Source organism: Gymnoscopelus microlampas (genome assembly GCF_963454915.1).
Source record: "Gymnoscopelus microlampas genome assembly, chromosome: 17".
NCBI lineage: Eukaryota > Metazoa > Chordata > Actinopteri > Myctophiformes > Myctophidae > Gymnoscopelus > Gymnoscopelus microlampas.
In genome coordinates this window covers 39,712,990-39,733,378 of record NC_139954.1, presented here as the reverse complement: position 1 = coordinate 39,733,378, position 20,389 = coordinate 39,712,990, and the positions used below count along the sequence as shown (strand labels likewise).

At 42.6% G+C, this 20,389-nt stretch overlaps 1 protein-coding gene across 1 annotated transcript in view; it reads right to left on the bottom strand.

Moving 5' to 3' along the window:
- The window catches only part of vwc2l (von Willebrand factor C domain containing 2 like), a gene marked incomplete at its 5' end in the record, with an annotated part of 43,414 nt that extends 24,019 nt beyond the window's left edge, over window positions 1-19,395 (bottom strand). The window contains one exon of the mRNA XM_084084754.1: window positions 18,982-19,395. Coding sequence (XP_083940880.1) covers window positions 18,982-19,395 — 414 coding nt within the window. The remainder of the gene's footprint in view (window positions 1-18,981) is intronic.
- Between the last annotated feature and the right edge of the window lie 994 nt (window positions 19,396-20,389).

Sequence of the window (20,389 nt, the reverse complement as noted above, 5' to 3'; positions counted from 1 at the left end):
GTAGTGGAGTAAAAGCACAATATTTGGCTCTGAGATGTAGTGGAGTAGAAGTAAAAGCATAGACAACTGGAAATACTCCAGTAAAGCAAAAGTACCTCAAAATTGTACTTAAGTACAGTACTTGAGTAAATGTACTTAGTTACTTTACACCACTGGCAGCGCTGAATCTCCATACTCGTTATTGAGGCAGATGTGTCTTATGTTATGACAAACAGAAATGAGTGATACGGTTGAGATATTTAGCGTTATGTTGATCGTGGGCCTGGTGAAATGCCTATTAATTTGTACCATGCATGTGATAAAAGTTATTGGGGACAGCAGACAGTAGAATTGATGAGCAGAATGCCATTGCACGGAAATTACCAGATGCTCAGACAACGCGTCGGTCCAAAGTAGCTAATTATGGGAGAAGACACGTTTGCAAACATGAACTCACAATGGGAGTTCCGGGCGGTACAATTAGTTAAATGGATGGTATGGATCCAACTAACTCCATTTTTGATTAATACTTGACCAGCTGCCAAAGCCATGGAGGGGGGAATTACTATAAAACGCGCAGAAAACTGAAAACACTAAGGCATAAGCTTTCATTTGAAATCTATATTTGGCAAACAGAGACACCCTTTTTCCCTCAGAAGATGCATTGCAATCTTTAGAGAAAGACCCAAAAAAAAAAAAAAAAAAGGAGAAAATTAGTTATTGTATATAGTCCTTGAGGGCCACATTAGTGATGCATGACTAAACCTGCTTAAGCTATCGTTTGTTTTCCTTTTAGTGAGTGGATTCTGTCAAATAGCGGTGTGCGCGTATAAAGTGCCGACAGTAAAGGCACTTTATTCGTTTATTCTTTATTTAGTCAATACCGCTCAATATGAGAATGCACTTGTTATTATTATGGTGTCATACATACGGCACTTGTGAATTATGAACAGCTCTATTACACACCAGGAGTATGTGGCATGTGGCTGTTTGTTGCTTTTGGGTTGTATTTGGTCATGATTTTGTTATTTTCTGTCCTGTGTAGGAGACGGCCACTCGTCCCTGGAGTATTTAAAGGGATAGTTCACCCCCTAAATTACATTTTTCCTATCGATTAGTCACCCCATGAATTGAATTAATCGATATTGTTTTGTTTTAGTCGCATTTCTAAGCCAATAATTTGATGACCGGCAGCGAGTCTCCTTTGTGTCTCCTACCAGTACCGCTGCCTATCGGTCCGCTGGTCATCAAATTATTGGCTTAGAAATGCGACAAAAACTAAAAATATCCATGAATTCAAGTCTCCATGGGGTGACTAATCGATAGAAAAAGAGTCATTTTTGAGGAACTATCCCTTTAAGCAGGCTGGCCAAGGCCATTCTCTCTCTCTCTCTCTCCTACCAGGCAACAGCTTGTTTGGTTGCTTTTGGATTTGCTCTTGCACATACACTACACTTTCACACATCCATACAGTATACATGCACTACACCATTGGCTCTAAAAGTGGGGTCTCTGGGGACCCCCAGGGGTCCTTGAGGGAGTTCCAGGGGGTCCCCAGCTAAATGATAGATAGTTAGGAACCAGGACCTTTAACTCTGAACTAAATGATGGCTCAGAGCCCCAGCTAAATGATAGATAGTTAGGAACCAGGACCCTTATGGGTCTGTAACTCTGAGAGTGTACATATGGAACCAAATGGACCCCAGGGATAGCATTGCCATTAAATGGGGGTCCGTAGCCTAATGCACGTCAAACTGGGGGTCCTTGAAATGAACATGGTTGAGAATTCTCTTATGGGGGTCCCTGGCATATCTTTTCAAATGGGGGTCCGTGGGCTACTAAGTGTCAATTTGGGGGTCCTTGACACAAAAACGTTTGAGAAGCACTGCACTATACACTACTGACACCACTGACTACTCAGACTTATTTGTATTATGTAATGTTTGTTGTTCTTAGTTAAAATAACTAAGAAATAACTTTTCAAGTTTACTCCTGTGTGTCGTCTCCCACCTTTGATTGTAACCCAGTTCATGACAGGCATCACATAAGGGAGACTGGTTTATGTCTGTCTGTTTGTCTGTTTACGTTTATCTGAACTCCAACAGCCTACATTCATCATATGGTGCTGATATGAGTTCTAAGCCAAATATAAATGCTATGGATACTGCCAGTCTCTTTCTCTTTCAATCCTTTTTCTGTGAAAATATACATTGCAAACTAGAGCACCAGGTAGACCACGACCAAGTAGCCTTAAATAACCAAACTAAATGACTGTATTTTTACTAAAATGAACAAAGATAAACCACTTAAGCCCTATATACTTTGTCGCATCACGTATAGCCAAAATAAACAATGTACAGGTTGCACATCTCTGACACATTTCTCCTATAACAACATGCCCAAAATAGGGACAAAAGGGTAATAGGGAAAGTGGTTAAAAAAATTCCAAACTGAAGTCCAGTGATGTTCCTCTTGATAATATGTTGGTCGGGTTGCTCTACTACGCTATATGCAAGTAATAAACACTTTCACTCTGATGTCCCTATGTTGGGCATGTTGTACTGCATAGGCAAAAATGGTCCAGTGGTTAATAGACAAAGCTGATCTACAAGCTCATAAGGCGTTGCGTTGTGCGTTGTATGTTTGCATTGATTAATTATAATAATACAAAAAAGGAAAAAAATCAACCATGCACCTGTGATACATTGTGGCGATCAACTCACTGTATTCAGCGGCAGTGGTGGAAAAAGTACAACAAAAAAAAGCTCACAAAAAGCTCACAATGTGTCGCATAGCGACGCATTGTGAGCTTGTAGATCGGCTATTTTCAAACGGCCGAAATGTACACAGAGCTGAAGTGGTTAATGTATGTTTTGTAATAATAATCAAAATCTACAAAGTAACTAGTAACTAAAGTTGTCAACTAATTGTAGTGGAGTAAAGGTACAATATTTGCCTCTGAGATGTAGTGGAGTAGAAGTGAAATAGTTGAAAAATTTGGAAATACTCCAGTAAAAGTAAAAGTACCTCAAAATTGTACTTAAGTACAGTACTTGAGTAAATGTACTTAGTTACTTGTTACACCACTGTTCAGCGGCATCCGCATCTTAAATGCCAACTTCTTCTGTGTCAGTCAGGCGTTGCCTCTCAGCCCTGGGTCATAAAAGCAACCCGAACACCGACACTGAATTCAGAAGTGCCGCCGGATGTTTTGGTGATGCTCAGACAAAGTCTCTCATCTACCCCCCCCCCGTCCCCCGTCCCCCCCCGCCCCATTCGCCCCGGTATACTGTATGAGCGAGTTGGCTGTCACGCCCTTCCACTTTCACTTCCGACTTAACCTATTCAATCCGGGAACACATCTCTGTAATTTTTTTATTTTTTTAAATTCATTTTTATCCCTCGATTTTGTAACCCTTTTTTTTCACCCGGTGCCAATTTGCTAAGTGATCCTGGGCACTACACTCCCCCCACCAGCCTAGGGAGGCCAGGGCCGAGCTCATGCCTCCTTCAATGCATGAGAGGCAACTGACCTTCTTGTCACATGACAGGGGGGAGTTTCCCCGGTAGGACGTAGCGTGTGGAAGGAACACGTTATTCCAACCAGTTCCCTTCCCCTCCATCAGGCGCCCCGGCTGACCAGGGGGAGGCAGTATAGTGACCAGGATTACTACATGTTTTTGTGAGGGTATTAACTACCCTAGGAGACACGGGGAGAACATGCAAACTCCACACAGAGTAGGCCCTTTCGCCAACCCCACCTAGGGTATGGGCGCTGGTGACGCGGAGGAGAAGACACACCCCCAGCGCCCACAGCGTCCCCGGCGGGAATCGAACCCAGGACCTTCTAGCTGTGAGGCGACAGTGCTATATTCAAAAATAGCAGATCTACAAGCTCATAGCGCGGCACCGAGTGCCGCGCTATGAGCTTGTATATCTGCTATTTTAGAATAGCCAAAGAAATCTAAAAATGACAGAGATGCGTCCCCCGGATTGAATGGATTAACTGGAGGATGAGGCAAAAAGAACCGCTAAAAAAAAGCCCAAACAACCTTGGAGCGGGGTAAACAGCAGAGTAGACGTACACTGAAGCCAGACAACATGGTCAAAGGGAGCTCATGCACAGGCAGCTAACAGATGTGATAAAGGCAGAGGGGGGGGGGGGGGGGGGGGGGGGGTTAGTGCTTTGACAGTCAGACTGGAAGCAGACTGGTGTCACCCGTGTCAGAACCGCATCTTATCAGCAGTCAGGGAGTTCAGCACGTCGGGGGGAGATATGGGGGGTGGGGGAGGGGTGTTTGCTAGATGTTAACCCATTCAAACCGGGACCTTTTTTCCACGTCATTTTTTGATTTCTTTGGCAATGTTTTTTTTTTAAATCATGAAAATTTGTGCAAATCTTTTAATATACTTAATATACTAGCAAATTTTCTTTACTCAAATCTTTGCTTCTGGGGGGGGCTCCCTGGAGAAACATATTTTGAGATGGCGGTCCGCGCTCAAATACATATCATTTTGGGGGCCCTTGACATGAAAAAGTTTGAGAACCACTGATTATAGCGACATACGTTTTTTTCCCCCCGGAAGCTTTAAAAATACATTTAAATTCAAAGTTTTGCACACATTTTCACAAAAAAAAATGCATATCTACAAGCATGCCGCGCTGTGAGATTGTAGATCTGCTATTTTTGAATAGCCAAAGAAATCCAAAAAAGACACAGATGCGTTCCTGGTCTAAAAGGGTTAAGAGGGAAGGAAAACATTTTTTTGCAAGGACTGCTTATAAACGCGTCTCAGTCGCGAGGGAAAAAAAGTGTCTTGAAAGTTGCTTCTGGCCTACTTGTTTGCTCTTGATCATTTCTTCAAATTAAAACCAGATTTCTTTTGCCTTTCGGCAGATTGGAAAATCAATTTGAGCGACTCATCTCTGCATGCTTTTTATAGCTGTTTTCCTCTCATGAGGAACAGGTGTCACTGATGAAGAGTAGAGTCACTAATTACTGGTGTGTGTGTGTGTGTGTGTGTGTGTGTGTGTGTGTGTGTGTGTGTGTGTGTGTGTGCGTGTGTGTACACCCATAATTGGTTGTATGAGTGTGCACATGTGCGCATATGTGCTTTCAATCTACTTTTCGGTAATCATGTCAAGTTATGCACAGCTGTGTGAGGCATTTTAAATTCACAATTACCAGTAATTTTCTGAGACTGTAGTATGATTTATTTTTTAATTTCATATAGGACTACATCTGGTTTTGGTGGTTCAAAAAGTCATATATTTTTCTCCACATTTAGTCACTGCTTGCACTGACTGAATAAACCGGGGTCTGTGTCCTGAAGATTTATAAAAAGATCAGAGAGAGGAGTAGACTTGTATTGTATTGAGATGGCAGATTTCGACAGTTGTCTTACGTAACAAAGCTAACGCTGTTAGCTTTTTAAAGTAGTAATTATTCAGGATGCTTTCTCTGCAGAAAACAAAGCTGGAGCACTATGGAGGCTCTTAAACAATGTCCACCTCCCTTTGTATATATAGGAAGGGGGTGCCTCTCTCAGAAAAGTACGGACACAAATGTCCATTGTTTGAGTTCAAATCCCATCCAGCCCTATATAGCCTGATATATAACCTGTGATCTGAACCCATTTAGATCGGGGAAGAATCTGTGTCATCTTTAGATTTCTTTGGCTATTGAAAAATAGCAGATCTACAAGCTCATAGCGCGGCACCGAGTGCCGCGCTATGAGCTTGTAGATCTGCTATTTTTTTGGGGAAAATGTGTGCAAATCTTTGAATATATATATATATTTGTAAGCGACAAATTTTGACTAAAATCTTTGCTTCTTTGTATTCTACAAAATGTCTTCTAAATCCTAACAGTTTTTTTTTTGCTGAAAAAAACGGATGTTGCTTCAGTTGCTATAGTGGTTCTGAAACTTTTCATGTCAAGGACCACCCAAACTGGTATGTATTTGGCCGCGGACCCCCATCTCAAAATACCCCTCCCAGAAGCATGTGAGTTACAAATGTTCACTTTAAAAATATATATATACTGTATATATTCAAAGATTTGCGCAAATGTTCACGATTTAAAAATAAATAAATAGCAGATCTACAAGCTAAGGACCACGCTACGAGCTTGTAGATCTGCTATTTTTGAATATCCCAAAGAAATCTAAAACATGCGTATGCGTTTCCCGGATTGAATGGGTCGAGCCACCCTGTATCTCTTGGTTCTTGATTGAAGCTACAGTATAGGCTGGGGGCCAGAAGTGTTCCCGAACAGACATGCTAGACTGATCCCCTTTTTACTCAGTGGCATAAACATAAATGGCCTAAGAAGCCAAGGGCTGGCCCCAATGGTGGTGCCACCACACACACACACACACACACGCACACGCACACGCACACGCACACACACACACACACAGCGCCTTCTTTCAGGGTCGCTCCTTTTTGTTGTCGTCTTTGTGCGGAAGTGTGCACTGCCTCGGCACCACTGAGAATGCTTTTAAGTTGTGCACCCATTCAGTTGAGGGAAAAAAAAAGGAGGGGGGATCGAGGTGGGGGGGAGTACAGACCCTCCGGGAACCGCGGTCAATGAAGTATATAGGGTTTAAGTGGTTCAAAGAGGTTCAGCTCACACACTGCCTGCAGCCGTGAGGAGAGTGAGTTCTGCCGATGCCAAAGCACTAAGGTGGCATCATGACGACATGGTGCATTTTAATGTGCTCTGAAATTCGTCTGCTTTTCTGCTTCACGTGCTTGCCGCGTACCTTTAAAAAAAAATGTGTCACTGTTATCTCTGCCCACACACCACTCTATTAGGGGTTTATTTGAGGTAATAGACGAGAGATAATCTTGATCAGATTGTCGATGAATGATTGACGCTGTAGGCATGTTGCCTGTCTGCACGCACGCACGCACGCACGCAAATAGACACTTATACACATGCACTGTGCAGCATACACATACATACTCTATATACTATATGTATATACTGTATGTATATACTGTATGTAGAAGTAGGGCCCTTGCACACATCACATTCAAGCATCTCAAAGTGTGCTATGACTAATACCCATACTTTATTTGTCGTTATCCTTTTTCTCTACTACTCTTAATTATTTCTTGTATATGTGCTGCTGCAATGTTGGAACAAAAAAACTACACATTTTACTCTTGTGTACTTTTAACAATAAAAAGATAATTGCCTTAATAAATAGTTTTGCTGTTGCTTTTAATACCAAGTGTGACACCATTTCTTATGGTGTCAGATAAAATAAATAAAGGCCCATTATAATGCATTCAGTGGTTCCCAAACGTTTTAGCCTGAGTCTCCCTGGGGCACTAACTAGAGAAAAAACAAGCTGTCGTGTTAATTAATTTTAGATCTGCTATTTTCCCTACTTCTAAAACAAAATGTAGGGACCAAAGTGTAGGAAACTACCCATAAAAATGGGTCCGCGACCCCGAAACTAGGTCCCAAACCATTGTTTGGGAAACACCGGCTGTACATAATTGCTACTTTTGCACTTGTAACCTTAGTGAGCATTTAGCAGTCACTGTAGCCAGAGTGAGAGTGACACACACACGCACACACACACACACACACACACACACACACACACACACACACACACACACACACACACACACACACACACACACACACACACACACACACACACACACACACACACACACACACACACACACAAAAGGCGACAGAGATTTCTTTGTAGCCCCAAAGTGAACACTGGTCCCAGCCTGGCCACTTCTATGAAAATAGATTGTCTCTGTCACTGCTTTCTCTGAGCTCTTCCAACGTTTTTTAGGCCAAGGACCCCTTAGCTGAGAGAGAGATGAACGAGGGACCCCCCATTACAGTGGTTCTCAAACTTTTTCATGTCAAGGACCCCCAAATTGACACTTATTAGCCCGCGGACCCCCATTTGAAAACATATGCCAGGGACCCCCATAAGAGAAGATTTTTACGGCTCTAGCAGTGATTCTCAACCATTTAAATTTCAAGGACCCCCAGTCTGACATGCATTAGGGCTACGGACCCCCTTTTAATGGCCTTTCTTTTTCTAGGACCCCAATTAACATTGATTGTAAAATCAATGTTAATTTAACACAGAGAGTGTACAAATGGAACCAAATGGACCCGTTAGGGTCCATTTGGTTCCATTTGTACACTCTCAGAGTTACATACTCACAAGGGTCCATTTGGTTCCTAACTATCCATCATTTAGCTGGGGACCCCCTGGAACTCCCTCAAGGACCCCTGGGGGTCCCCGGACCCCACTTTGAGAACCATTGCCCCCCTACATATTGTACGAAATTGTGTTGCAGATTAAACTTCTTCATAGATTTCATAGATAGCTTCATTCATAGACTTGTTCGACAGGATTCTCAAGACAGGACATTTAACCAGTTAAAGTTTAAAGCGTCAATACTTAGCAAACTTGACCTTTCACTCTGTATTTGTTCCGCTCTTTTTTTCTCTCTACAACCAAACTTCTTTGCCTTTGGCTAAAGTTCTCCTCAGAATAGGGATGCTAGGGTTCAAGTGGTTATTATGAAAAGAAAGTTCCTATCACAAAAATATTTGGCGGCCCTCCTCTAGTATCTGTGAGGACCCCCTAGGGGTCCCGGACCCCCTGCTTGAAGACCCCCAGGTGAAATGCCTACCCAAGAGATAGAGATACATTTTCATACAAAGATACACATACATTTTCAATGGAAGCCAATGACAACAAATTTACTCAAATGTATTTAAAGTACCAAAATTAGAAAGTGCTCATTATGCAGAATGTCCCATTTCACAAAGTTTTCAAATGTATACAAATGCAGAAATAGCAGACAAGCTCACAATGCGTCGCATCGCGACGCATTGTGAGCTTGTAGATCGGCTATTTTCAATTGGCCGAAATGTATATAGGGCTGAAGTGGTTTTGTAATAATAATCAAAATCTACAAAGTAACTATAGCAACTAAAGTTTTCAAATAATTGTAGTGGAGTCAAAGTACAATATTTGCCTCTGAGATGTATGGGGTCGAGGTAAAAGTACTGAATATTGGAAATACTACAGTAAAGTAAAAATCACATCCAGTGTGAAGTGAGCGGTGGGTGTGATTTATGAATTATTAATTCATCATGCATCTCGGTAGCCAATCACAGCACGTCCTGCGAAGTGACGTGCTTACATTTTTTACATTATTATTAATTTCATCATGCGTCTCGCTAGCCAATCACAGCGCGTCTGCGAAGTTTGAAGTTAATTTCATCATGTGTCTCGCTAGCCAATCACAGCACGTCCTGCAACGCTTAGCCTATGGGCGTGTTTTCCACAGCATGGCGTCACAGTGAAAGTGACAAAGTGACGAAAGTGACAAATTTTCACGACGGAAAGAAAAACTTTCACCACGGATGGGTCCTAAACCCACTTATAGGAGCGGCTACACCGCTCAAAAATAAGTACAGTACTTGAGTACATGTACTTAGTTACTTTACACTCCAATGTGTGCTCAAATGACGCAACGCTTGATGACGTCACCGACCGCGTTGAGCAACAACACAGATACAAAGCGACAAACATGCAGTGTATCTGTGTATCTTTGTGTGAACGCAGCATTTATAAAACAGCAAAACAACACAGAATCACTGTTACAGTGCATCTGTTCTGTATTGTAGATGAGTGTGTATATATATATATATATATATATAGGCCATCTGGGAATTGTAAAAGGTCACCCTCGGCTCGCCATAGTCTACGTGTCGACGTGTCCCCGTTGCAAGACATTGCACTTAACCCCTAACACGATTCCCCCGTGTGCTCATCAGAGCCATCTGAGCCGTCGTCATCTGCTTGGGGGAAGCCGTAAATGTGATTTCCCCCCCCCCCCCCCCCCCCCCCAGGGACCAGAAAAATACTCCCTTTTTCCTTCAAAACTCGGGCATCCCCGTCAGACAAGTAGATAACATCGCTTCGTGCGAAATAATTACTACGTTGCTGATGTACTGTATGACATTGGTTCTTAAAGTTGGGGTCCACGGACCCCCAGGGGTCCTTGGGGGGGAGGGGTACCAGGGGGTCCCCAGCTAAATTAGTTAATAAGGCGTCACAATCATTTTAACCACTTTATTCATATTTTATACTTTGGCTATTCAAAAATAGCAGATCTACAAGCTCATAGCGCGGCACCGAGTGCCGCGCTATGAGCTTGTAGATCTGCTATTTTTGAAAAATCCTGAAAATGTGTGCAAATCTTTAAATATATATATTTTTAAAAGGTGAACATTTTTAACACAAATCTTTGCTTCAAGGGGTCCCTGGCAGAACACATTTTCAGGTGGGGGGGTCCGCGGCCAAATCCATATCAATTTGGGGGTCCTTGATCTGAAAAAGGTTTGAGAACCACTGCTATGTATGAGGCAAACCAGGCTTTAGAATTATACAAATGACAAAAGTCCGACAATGTACCACAGTCTGAACAGCTATACACGTGGAGTGAATGGCCCTTGTCGACACCAACACAATGTCTGCTCACAGCATTACGTAAGTGGCACTTAATGACTGACCTTTCTGTTGGGTTTGTTATGTGATGAGACTCACTGTAATGATGACACTGGATGGGCGAACAAAGGGCTGATGTTGTATTGCAGTGTGGTTTCTCAAAGTGCGGCCCGGGGGGGGGACACCCATGGGGGTCCTTGAGGGGTCCTCCAATGGGTCCCCAGCTAAAATGTGTTAATATAGTGTCAAAGTCAGTTTAAAGGGATAGTTCACCCCTAAAATGACTTTTTTTCGATTATCGATTAGTCACCCCATGGAGACTTGAATTCATGGATATTTTTTTTGATTTTGACGCATTCCTAAGCCAATAATTTTGATGACCGGCAGTGGTTCCGGTAGGAGACACAAAGAGTCTCCTTTGTGTCTACTACCGGAACCACTACCTACCGGTCCAATGGTTATCAAATTATTGGCTTAGGAATGCGACAAAAACAAAACAATATCCATGAATTCAAGTCTCCATGGGGTGACTAATCGATAGAAAAACTTTATTTTGTTTGGGTGAACTATCCCTTTAACCCTATTATATAATTTGGCTATTCGAAAATATCCGATCTAAAAGCTCGCATTGTAAGCTCATTCTGTAGATCTGATATATATTTATTAAATCTTGAGAAATCTTGACATTGTCTTTTGGGGGTCCCTGGCACAGAATCTTTTCAGATGGGCGGTTTTGCAGGCCAAATACATTCAATTTTGGGGGTCCTTGACATGAAACAGTTCGAGAACCACTGCTGCATTAATGATTATGTCTGACCTATGTGAGGTCCTTTCTGGTCTCTTGTTTTTTCCCGAATTCCTCTATCGATGCAGGTCCTCTCTCCCGCTGTCGAATGCAAATACAGAGCACACACACACGACTCACCGGGAAACACGACCAAAGAAATGCCACGAGAGCCTGTACCAAAGGTTAACCTGTCGGCATCTTTTAATTGGGTCTCTATTCTCAGACACCGTGGGTGTGTTTGATTTCCTTGAACACCGCGGGGGTGACAGGGCATTCGTTTCCTCTGACTGAAGTACTCCAGGCTGACTCTGCATGGGTGCTGCGTATTCCCCAGCCTTTTAGTTGTCGAGGATCACCAAATTAGGCCCGGGGACCACCAGTGGTCCTTGAGGGGGTTCCAGGGGGTCCCCAGCAAAAGGCGTTGTATACATTTTCACCCCTTTATCCATATTGTATACTTTGGCTATTCAAAAATATTTTTGAACATTTTCGAAAAATCTTGAAAGTGTTTTAATTTTGCATTTTTTTTTACACAAATCTTCTCTTCTGGGGGTCCCTGGCACAAAACATTTTCAGATGGGGGTCCGCGGCCAAATGTATATCAAGTTAGGGGTCCTTGGCATGATAAAGGTTGAAATGACCACTGGTATGGGGCATAGCAGTGGTGGCCATTTTGTGGTGCCACAGATAGCCCATTCATTTTCCCATAGTGATTTCCGAAAATATTTATATTAACTATTTTAAGCCTGGAACCAAGCCATCCAGGCTCCTGGCGAATCATGACCATAAAACATTTGATTATGTGTCAAGAAATATATGAATTAAATATAGTATAATATAATATAATGTACTTTGTTTGCTTATAAGTGTTCTCAAATGTAATCTTTAATCAAATGCAATGAAAGTTTTTCAAATTGATTAGAAAATGTCGGTCAAAGCGGTCAAAACATCGGTAATGTCCAAAATCAGGAGCGGCAATAGACAAAAAGAGCTGGCATCGCTCAGGCCCTACACAAAAAGTACACACTTCAGGCCACGGATCGTATGATGTAATACTCAGGGATCCCCATCTTGTAAGATTGTGTTATTTCATAACTGTCTTATGTACGGTACTAATTAAGACATTGACCATATATAACACTCTTCACAGTGAACAGAGTGAACCCTATGAACAGAATAACTTCTAGTCAATGAAATAATTGTTTAAATTGAAATATAACACATTCTGGGAGTTCCCAGAACATATTTTCTGTAAGGAATAGCCCAGAAAATATTTTCTGGGGACCCCTAGGAATCTCCTTTGAGGACTCGGACCCTAAGTTGGGATACCACTGCTGTACAGTACTTGACAAAGACTTGCTGAGAGTAATCCACATGGCCTTGCAAGAGCACTTCCCAGTTGGGTAATATCCGTTATTTTCGCTGATTAACAGCAGGTGGCCATTCATAGCCACGATTTCCCCTCTCTTTTAGAGCCGTCGTGTCTTTTTTTCACTGCAGGAAAAATCAATAACAGCAAATGAATCGTTTTTTGAGTGCCGTGAAATGTCCTTCCCTCACCGGCCACGCCATTCAAGGTTATAGTGTGGCTGTGAGGGTGAGATGCACTATTGATGGACTCAAACCTGAGATGCTCACATGCTCTTGCAGGGAGAGAGTGTGTGCATGCATCCCAATGCAGAGCTGAGGCATGATGCTGGCAAACACGCTGGTCACATAAGATAAGCTACATGGACTTTAACCCATTAAGACCGGGAAACGCATCTGTGTGTCATTTTTAGATGTCTTTGGCTATTCAAAAATAGCAGATCTACAAGCTCATAGCGCGGCACCGAGTGCCGCGCTATGAGCTTGTAGATCTGCTATTTTTGAAAAATCGTGAGCATTTGTGGCAAAATCTTGGATTATATATGTTTTAAAGCGAACATTTGTAAAATATTTAGTTCCAGGAACCCCCAGAAGCAAAGCTTTGATTTACAAATACAGTATCTGCCAAAAAAACAACTTTTCATGATTTTTCAAAAATAGCAAGCTCATAGCGCGGCACTCGGTGCCGCGCTATGAGCTTGTATATCTGCTATTTTTGAATAGCCCAACGAAATCTAAAAATGACACACAGATGCGTTCCCGGTCTTAAAGGGTTAAAAGGGGCTGATTTTACACATCCCCTGATTAACAACACACTACGTCACTTCACCACTTTCAAAACTGGTGTCCCTATGTTGGGCATGTCATTATAGGTTAAAATATTCCAATGCTTGCAAGAAATAGCAAAATAGCAGATCTAATATTCAAAGATTTTCATTGCGACACGTTCCAAGCTTGTAGAAGAACTATTTTTGCTGTTTGAGGTTAGATTCCCCGCGCTCGTGCCTCATGTTAAAGCCCACAGTCCGAGATCTAATATGCTTTGTAAACAATAGCGAGCCACATTTAGGTCCAGGGCTTTGATGAAGAGAAATGCTCTGACCAGCCACTCATCGTACTGCTTGTAATGGGAGCAAACATTGATCGTGAAAATCTACCGGGGGAAAAAAAGGCCCTTCACACAAATGCTACTTCTGACTCCTACACAGAAAATCCAAATTGCTAATTTATCTCTGGTAGTAAAGATGTATCCTTTCAAGGGCACTCGTCACAGGATCAAAACGTTTCCTCAAATAACATTTGATAAATGAGAATCTGTCACGTTATATTTTGATTCCCCTGAACAAACGGACATAAATTCGTCCTAAAACAAATATATTCCAGTCCAATGTACTGCTCACTGTAGTTTAACTTATAACTGAACATTTAAGTGGCTTATTATGTACTTTACCAAAACACAGGACATGATAGAAATGATCCCCTGTGTAAGCAAGCTAAATCCAACATTTCTAAAGCAATATTCAAGCTTAATTCAACATTTGTGCACTATCAGAGTTAAATTAACCACATGAATCCTATCATCCGTATTCTTGAACATTCGGATCACAACACGTTGCAACGTGACCATGTAGAGCGGCTATTGTCTGCAAAGAGAGTGGGTGTAGAGGGGGAAAAGTGAAGACACCTGGGGGGCCGCAAAAAAAAAGTATATTGGGTTTAAGTGGTTAAGGATTTTGCTGTGCATATACTCATGCTGGCCCTTGTTGCTGCCATCGCCTTGTCTCCTACTCTGCCACCGACCACCATTAATCTGAAGTTCAACATGGAGGCTTAATTTAAGGCCTCATTTACTCTTAGAGTAGCTCTCATTCCAACCTCAATCGAATTATTTAACCCACAACAGACTGCATTTACTTCCACTTTCAAAAGCCAATTTGTGTTACACCAAACATGTGCAAAGTAGTAGGATTTATAGTACTAGGATTCTTAAACAGGATTATTAATGCTATTTTGATTTATATTTTACTCTCAATGAGTGCATCATGCTAAATCTTTGGGCATGTCACTATAGGTGAAGATTTTCACTCGTATCCCCAAGTCTTCAAGAATAGTGAAAATAGCAGATCTGCTGGTTACACTGTTTTGCTGTGGCACCGTAGGGCTTAGTGGTTAAAGATGAGAAAATGCTGTATATCTGCATATTGTCACCTTGCTGAACTAATGGCCCAAGTCATTTTTTTTCCAGGAAAAAATAAAAACTGATCCAAAACAAAACTATATAATACTTCTTAATCATTTCACCCAAAACGTGTATAACAAATCAGTTATGTAACATAAGAGATTTAAATATATAAAATAGGCAATTTTTTGGCCTAAGTCACAAAACCATGTGACTTAGGCCAAAGCAATGGCCTATTTTGGCCTAAGTCACACTAGGGAGATAGGCCATTATACTAAAAGGGGAGGGAACAGCATGATCTGTTTCAATTAGGAGATAGGCGATTTTACTAGAGGTGGCCAGTGTCATGAGGAGCTGACTTTGGCAAAAATATAATTTTCCTCAATAAATGACTTAGGCCATTAGTTTAGCAAGGTGACGATATTGCAGTTAAAGCTCCTTTTATTGGCAATGTTTTCGACCAAAGTGGTCTGCATTCTCTGCAAGCACAAGGACAACAACATCAGCGTCCCTATACTCTGGGTGAAAATCAGTAGGGGTGAGATCCATGTTGACCTGGTCAACAACCAACACTCCTGTTGGTCCTTTTGTTGGTCCGACCAGCGACCAACACTCCTGTTGGTCCAGACCAACACTCCTGTTGGTCCTTTTGTTGGTCCGACCAGCGACCAACACTCCTGTTGGTCTTTTTGTTGGTCCGACCAGCGACCAACACTCCTGTTGGTCTTTTTGTTGGTCCGACCAGCGACCAACACTCCTGTTCAGCCATAACTCCAATACGCAGAATCCGACCGTCATGAAACCTGGTATGTGGACTCAGACGGCCAATAGGGACAGAATGAAATTGCTTTAGCCCCGCCCCCTCTCTTCCCCCCTCTATTCCTATTGGCTGGGATTCAATCAGCCATAACTCCAATACGCACAATCCGACCATCCTAAAACTTGGTATGTGGACTCAAACGGCCAATAGGGACAGACTGAAATTGATTTAGCCCCGCCCCCTCTCACTTCCTATTGGCTGGGGCTAAATCAATTTTCATAGAGGGGGGAAGAGAGGGGGCGGGGCTAAAGCAATTTCATTCTGTCCCTATTGGCCGTCTGAGTCCACATACCAGGTTTCATGACGGTCGGATTCTGCGTATTGGAGTTATGGCTGAACAGGAGTGTTGGTCGCTGGTCGGACCAACAAAAAGACCAACAGGAGTGTTGGTCGCTGGTCGGACCAACAAAAAGACCAACAGGAGTGTTGGTCGCTGGTCGGACCAACAAAAGGACCAACAGGAGAGTTGGTCGCTGGTCGGACCAACAAAAGGACCAACAGGAGTGTTGGTTGTTGACCAGGTCAACATGGATCTCACTGTCTCTCGTGAAAATAGCCGATCTGCAACGTGCCACAGCGTGACGTGTTGTGAGCTTGTAGATCGGCTATTTTCCGCAAAGATATTTGGTGTAGAGGGAAAAGGGAGGAGGGGGGCTAAATCCCTGGGGAACTCCGGTCAATGAATATAGTGTTTAAGTGGGTAAAACAGCCTGTATTTGACATTGCTCATAGTATCATTGCCAAACATTGTCATAACCTTTAATGCCTGGTGTGACACCGGCCAGATGGACAGATAATCCGCTGGACATTTTCTTATCACTATGTGATGGACACAAGCTTTTTGATCTTAAATCAAGTTGTTGGCCCAGCTATAGCTACAGGCCAAGAGTCACTTATCCACTTCTTGTGTCTTGTTTGTTGTACATCTTCCATGCCTTTTTAGATGCACTTGCTGCCTGTTTAGGCTATAATTGTTATGTTATCCAGATGTATTTTTAATGTTGCACGTTCTATTTTAGCTATTTAGATACTGTATATGCATGCTCTGCTGTTTGGTTGGCAAGTTGCCAAGTTTGCTATTTGAAATAGTATGCTCTTTAGGTAGATCCTATTAACCTGTTGTTGGTTGACTAACTAAGGCATTGATTCTCAACTGTTTTCATTTCGAGGACCTCAAGTTTGATATGCATTAGGCCATGGACCCCTATTTGATATTATTTTTTATCTCTGAGACCCCAAAATAAGTAAAATTAAATAGTTAATTTAAATGTGCATACATTAAATGTACATAATGGAACCAAATGGACATTTTAACAATCTCTGAGTGACAGACCTGCCAAGGGTCCATTTGGTTTCTAAAGCGGTTAGGTGGTGCACGCACATCCAAAAATTGCAACGGGTGCTGGATCCGACTAAATACACATGAACAAAAGGAAAGGGTCCGCACACCGTCTTAATGCTCCCAGCATATTTGAATGAATAGAGCGGTCAAGAGTAACAACGTTTCGGCCGATGTGGCCTTCGTCAGGTAGGCAGATCACATACCTGACGAAGGCCACATCGGGCCAAAATGTTGCTACTCTTGACCGCTCTATTCATTAAAATCTGCTGAGAGCCTTTCCTTTCCTTTTGTCCATTTTGTTTCTAACCATCAATCATTTAGTTGTGGGGCCCCCCGTAGATCTCCCTCAAGGACTTCTATGTTTGGCGGACCTCACATTGAGGACGAGTGGACTGGGGTTCAAGCTGCTTTTTTTTACGATCTTGCACTCTGTAAGTCTCCCTGGATAAGAGCATCTGCTAAACGCCTAAATTGTAAGTTGTACGTCTGAAAGGGAACCGATTTCCATCAGGAACAGCCCAAGGTTTACATGCACAACATGCATGCATGTTCCAGAAAGATAAACTATCTTGGAGCGCAGCTGCACACAAACACACACAGTAACAGCTTCTTGGTTTGATGTCAGCAAAGGTTTCCAAACATCAGCACTGCTTTTTGGGAACTTTAGAAATGCTGCCTGTTGGCATGACTGGGGCAACGAGGAGCAAGTGATGTAGTTCACGGAGGCAGCCATCATTATGTATACCTCCCACACAGACACACAGATGTCTTCACACACCACAAGCCCCTGAGTGTTAAATTAACACTCAGGAATATGCGGTGCATGTCAAAGTGGGGTCTGCGGACTCCCAGGGGTCTCTGAGGGGGGTTCCCGGCAAAATGTGTTAATATGTCATCAAAATTTCAGTTTAACCACTTTAACCCATAGGTCATTTGAAAATAGCAGATCTACAAGCTCACAACATTGCAATGTAGATCTGCTATTTCTAAAAAAAAGATCTTCAAAACATTTTGAGCACACATCTTAGGGATCCCTGGCACAAAATCTTTCCAGATGGGGGTCCGCAGCCAAATCCATATTAATTTGGGGGTCCTTGGAATGAAAAAGTTCGAGATCCACTGTTTCACAGTATGCCACCCCAACCATCTACAGTCTACACTATCAACAACAGTATATTTATGTACTTGCTCTTGTCCTCCCCCAGTATGATATGTGATGATGACAATCCATTACATATCATATATTTCATATGCAGTGTAAGTCCATCTGTTTGAAAACCTTATGGACTATTCCAATTAGTCACAATCGCAATAAACATCGTGATCATCATATTGACCATATTATTGCATAATACCCTATTGTGAGCATATGGACAGGAGAAAGGCTATTTGTATTATTTTACTTTCTGGTTCAGCCATAAAATATGTCTCCTTTGCGACCTCCGGACATTAAGCTAAATAATAATAATCCTTTCCCAAACATTCATACATTTTGAATGAACTATGGGTGGACACTGGACACAAATGGAACCCAAAACGCACCAATGAAGCAATAACTGATTAGAATAGGCTCTATTCACAGCAGCCATATTATGTAGACATTCACAGGTGTTACCAATGATACTAATGAAGGCTCTGTTCCATTTAGTCTAGCACAGTGGTTTCCACGACCCCCATAACTCTGAGAGTGTACAAATGGAACCAAATGGACCCTTACGGGTCCATTTGGTTCCATTTGTACACTCTCAGAGTTACACGCCTGTAAGGGACCATTTGGAAGCCCATGAGGGTCCCTGGACTCCCCAACTGTAGACCCACTGGTGTTTCCAGTGGGCCAACATGCACAATATCAGCACCCTGACTCTGTTTGACCAGAATGGAACAGAGCCTTCATTAGTATCATTGATAACACCTGTGAATGTCTTCATAATATGGCTGCTGTGAATAGAGCCTATTGGCTCTAAAAAACGAAGGTTCATGGCTTTCCTTACCTTAAACTCCTCCAAGATCTTGTATGTTTTCCCTCTGTATTCGCAAAAGTTCTTAATCTCCTTGCACTCGGGGCAACATCCATTGTGCTCCACCTTGGTGCACTTGGGGTGGATCCGGGGACACTCGGGCTGGTCGCACACGGGCCCGTCCTCCGTGCACACGCACGGACAGTTCGAGTGTCCCGGGAAGAAGCGCTCCCCGAGCTTGTACACGAAGCCGCTGTCGTCCACGCAGCCCTTGCCCCGGTAGTCGTCGAAGACGATGTTGTCATTGTTGTTGTTGTTCGTCGTCGTCCGCTCCGTGTCGTCCGGAGGGGCCGCGGGGTCGTACTCCTCCGGGCTGACGGAGGCCGGAGAGACGGTGGCGTGCAGGGCGAGGAGGACGACGCAGGTCGTTGGAAAGAAAGGGCCCATCCTTATTCCCTTTGCATTCAACAAGAGGGTCTGGATGTCATTCTAGGGCCCCTTGGTGTGTCCAACCCGCCTTACCTAGTGCTTCATAGGGGACAACGAAATAACGACGATATGTCATCAGGCAAATTAATCGCATTTTTGACTAGGCTACGTTATATGTAGAACCCATCTGTTGATCGAGTGTGTGTGTGTGTGTGTGTGTGTGTGTGTGTGTGTGTGTGTGTGTGTGTGTGTGTGTGTGTGTGTGTGTGCGTGCGTGCGTGCGTGTGTGTGTGTGTTTTACTTAAGTAAAAGTACCAATACTGCAATGTAGAAACACTCTGTTACAAGTAAAAGTCTGGAATTACAAATTTACTTTAGTAAAAGTAGCCTACACAAATAGTATCAAAATGTAGGCCTACTTAAAGTACCAAAAAAGTCCTCATCATTCAGAATGTCCCGTTTCACAAGTATAAAATGTATACAAATCTTTTGAAAATAGCAGATCTACAAGCTCACAATGCGTTGCATCCCGACGCATTGTGAGCTTGTAGATCTGCTATTTTCAAATGGCCGAAATGTATATGGGGCTGAAGTGGTTAATGTATGTTCTAAGTAATTAGTAGCTAAAGTTTTCAAATAACTGTAGTGCGTAAACGTATTTGCCTCTGAGATGTAGTGGAGTAGAAGTAAAAGTACTAAAATTTGGAAATACCCCAGTAAAGTAAAGCTACCTCAAAATGTTACTTAAGTACTGTACTTGAGTAAATGCACTTAGTTACTTTACACCACTGCTTTCCTATAGTGCTTCATAGGGACAACGAAATAACAGACGATATATCAGGCAAATTAATCGCATTTTTGACTACGTCGATACATCATCAATCTATTAATCGATTAGCTTTTTAGCTCTTGTGTGTGCGTGTGCGCGTGTGTGTGTGTGTGTGTGTGTGTGTGTGTGTGTGTGTGTGTGTGTGTGTGTGTGTGTGTGTGTGTGTGTGTGTGTGTGTGTGTG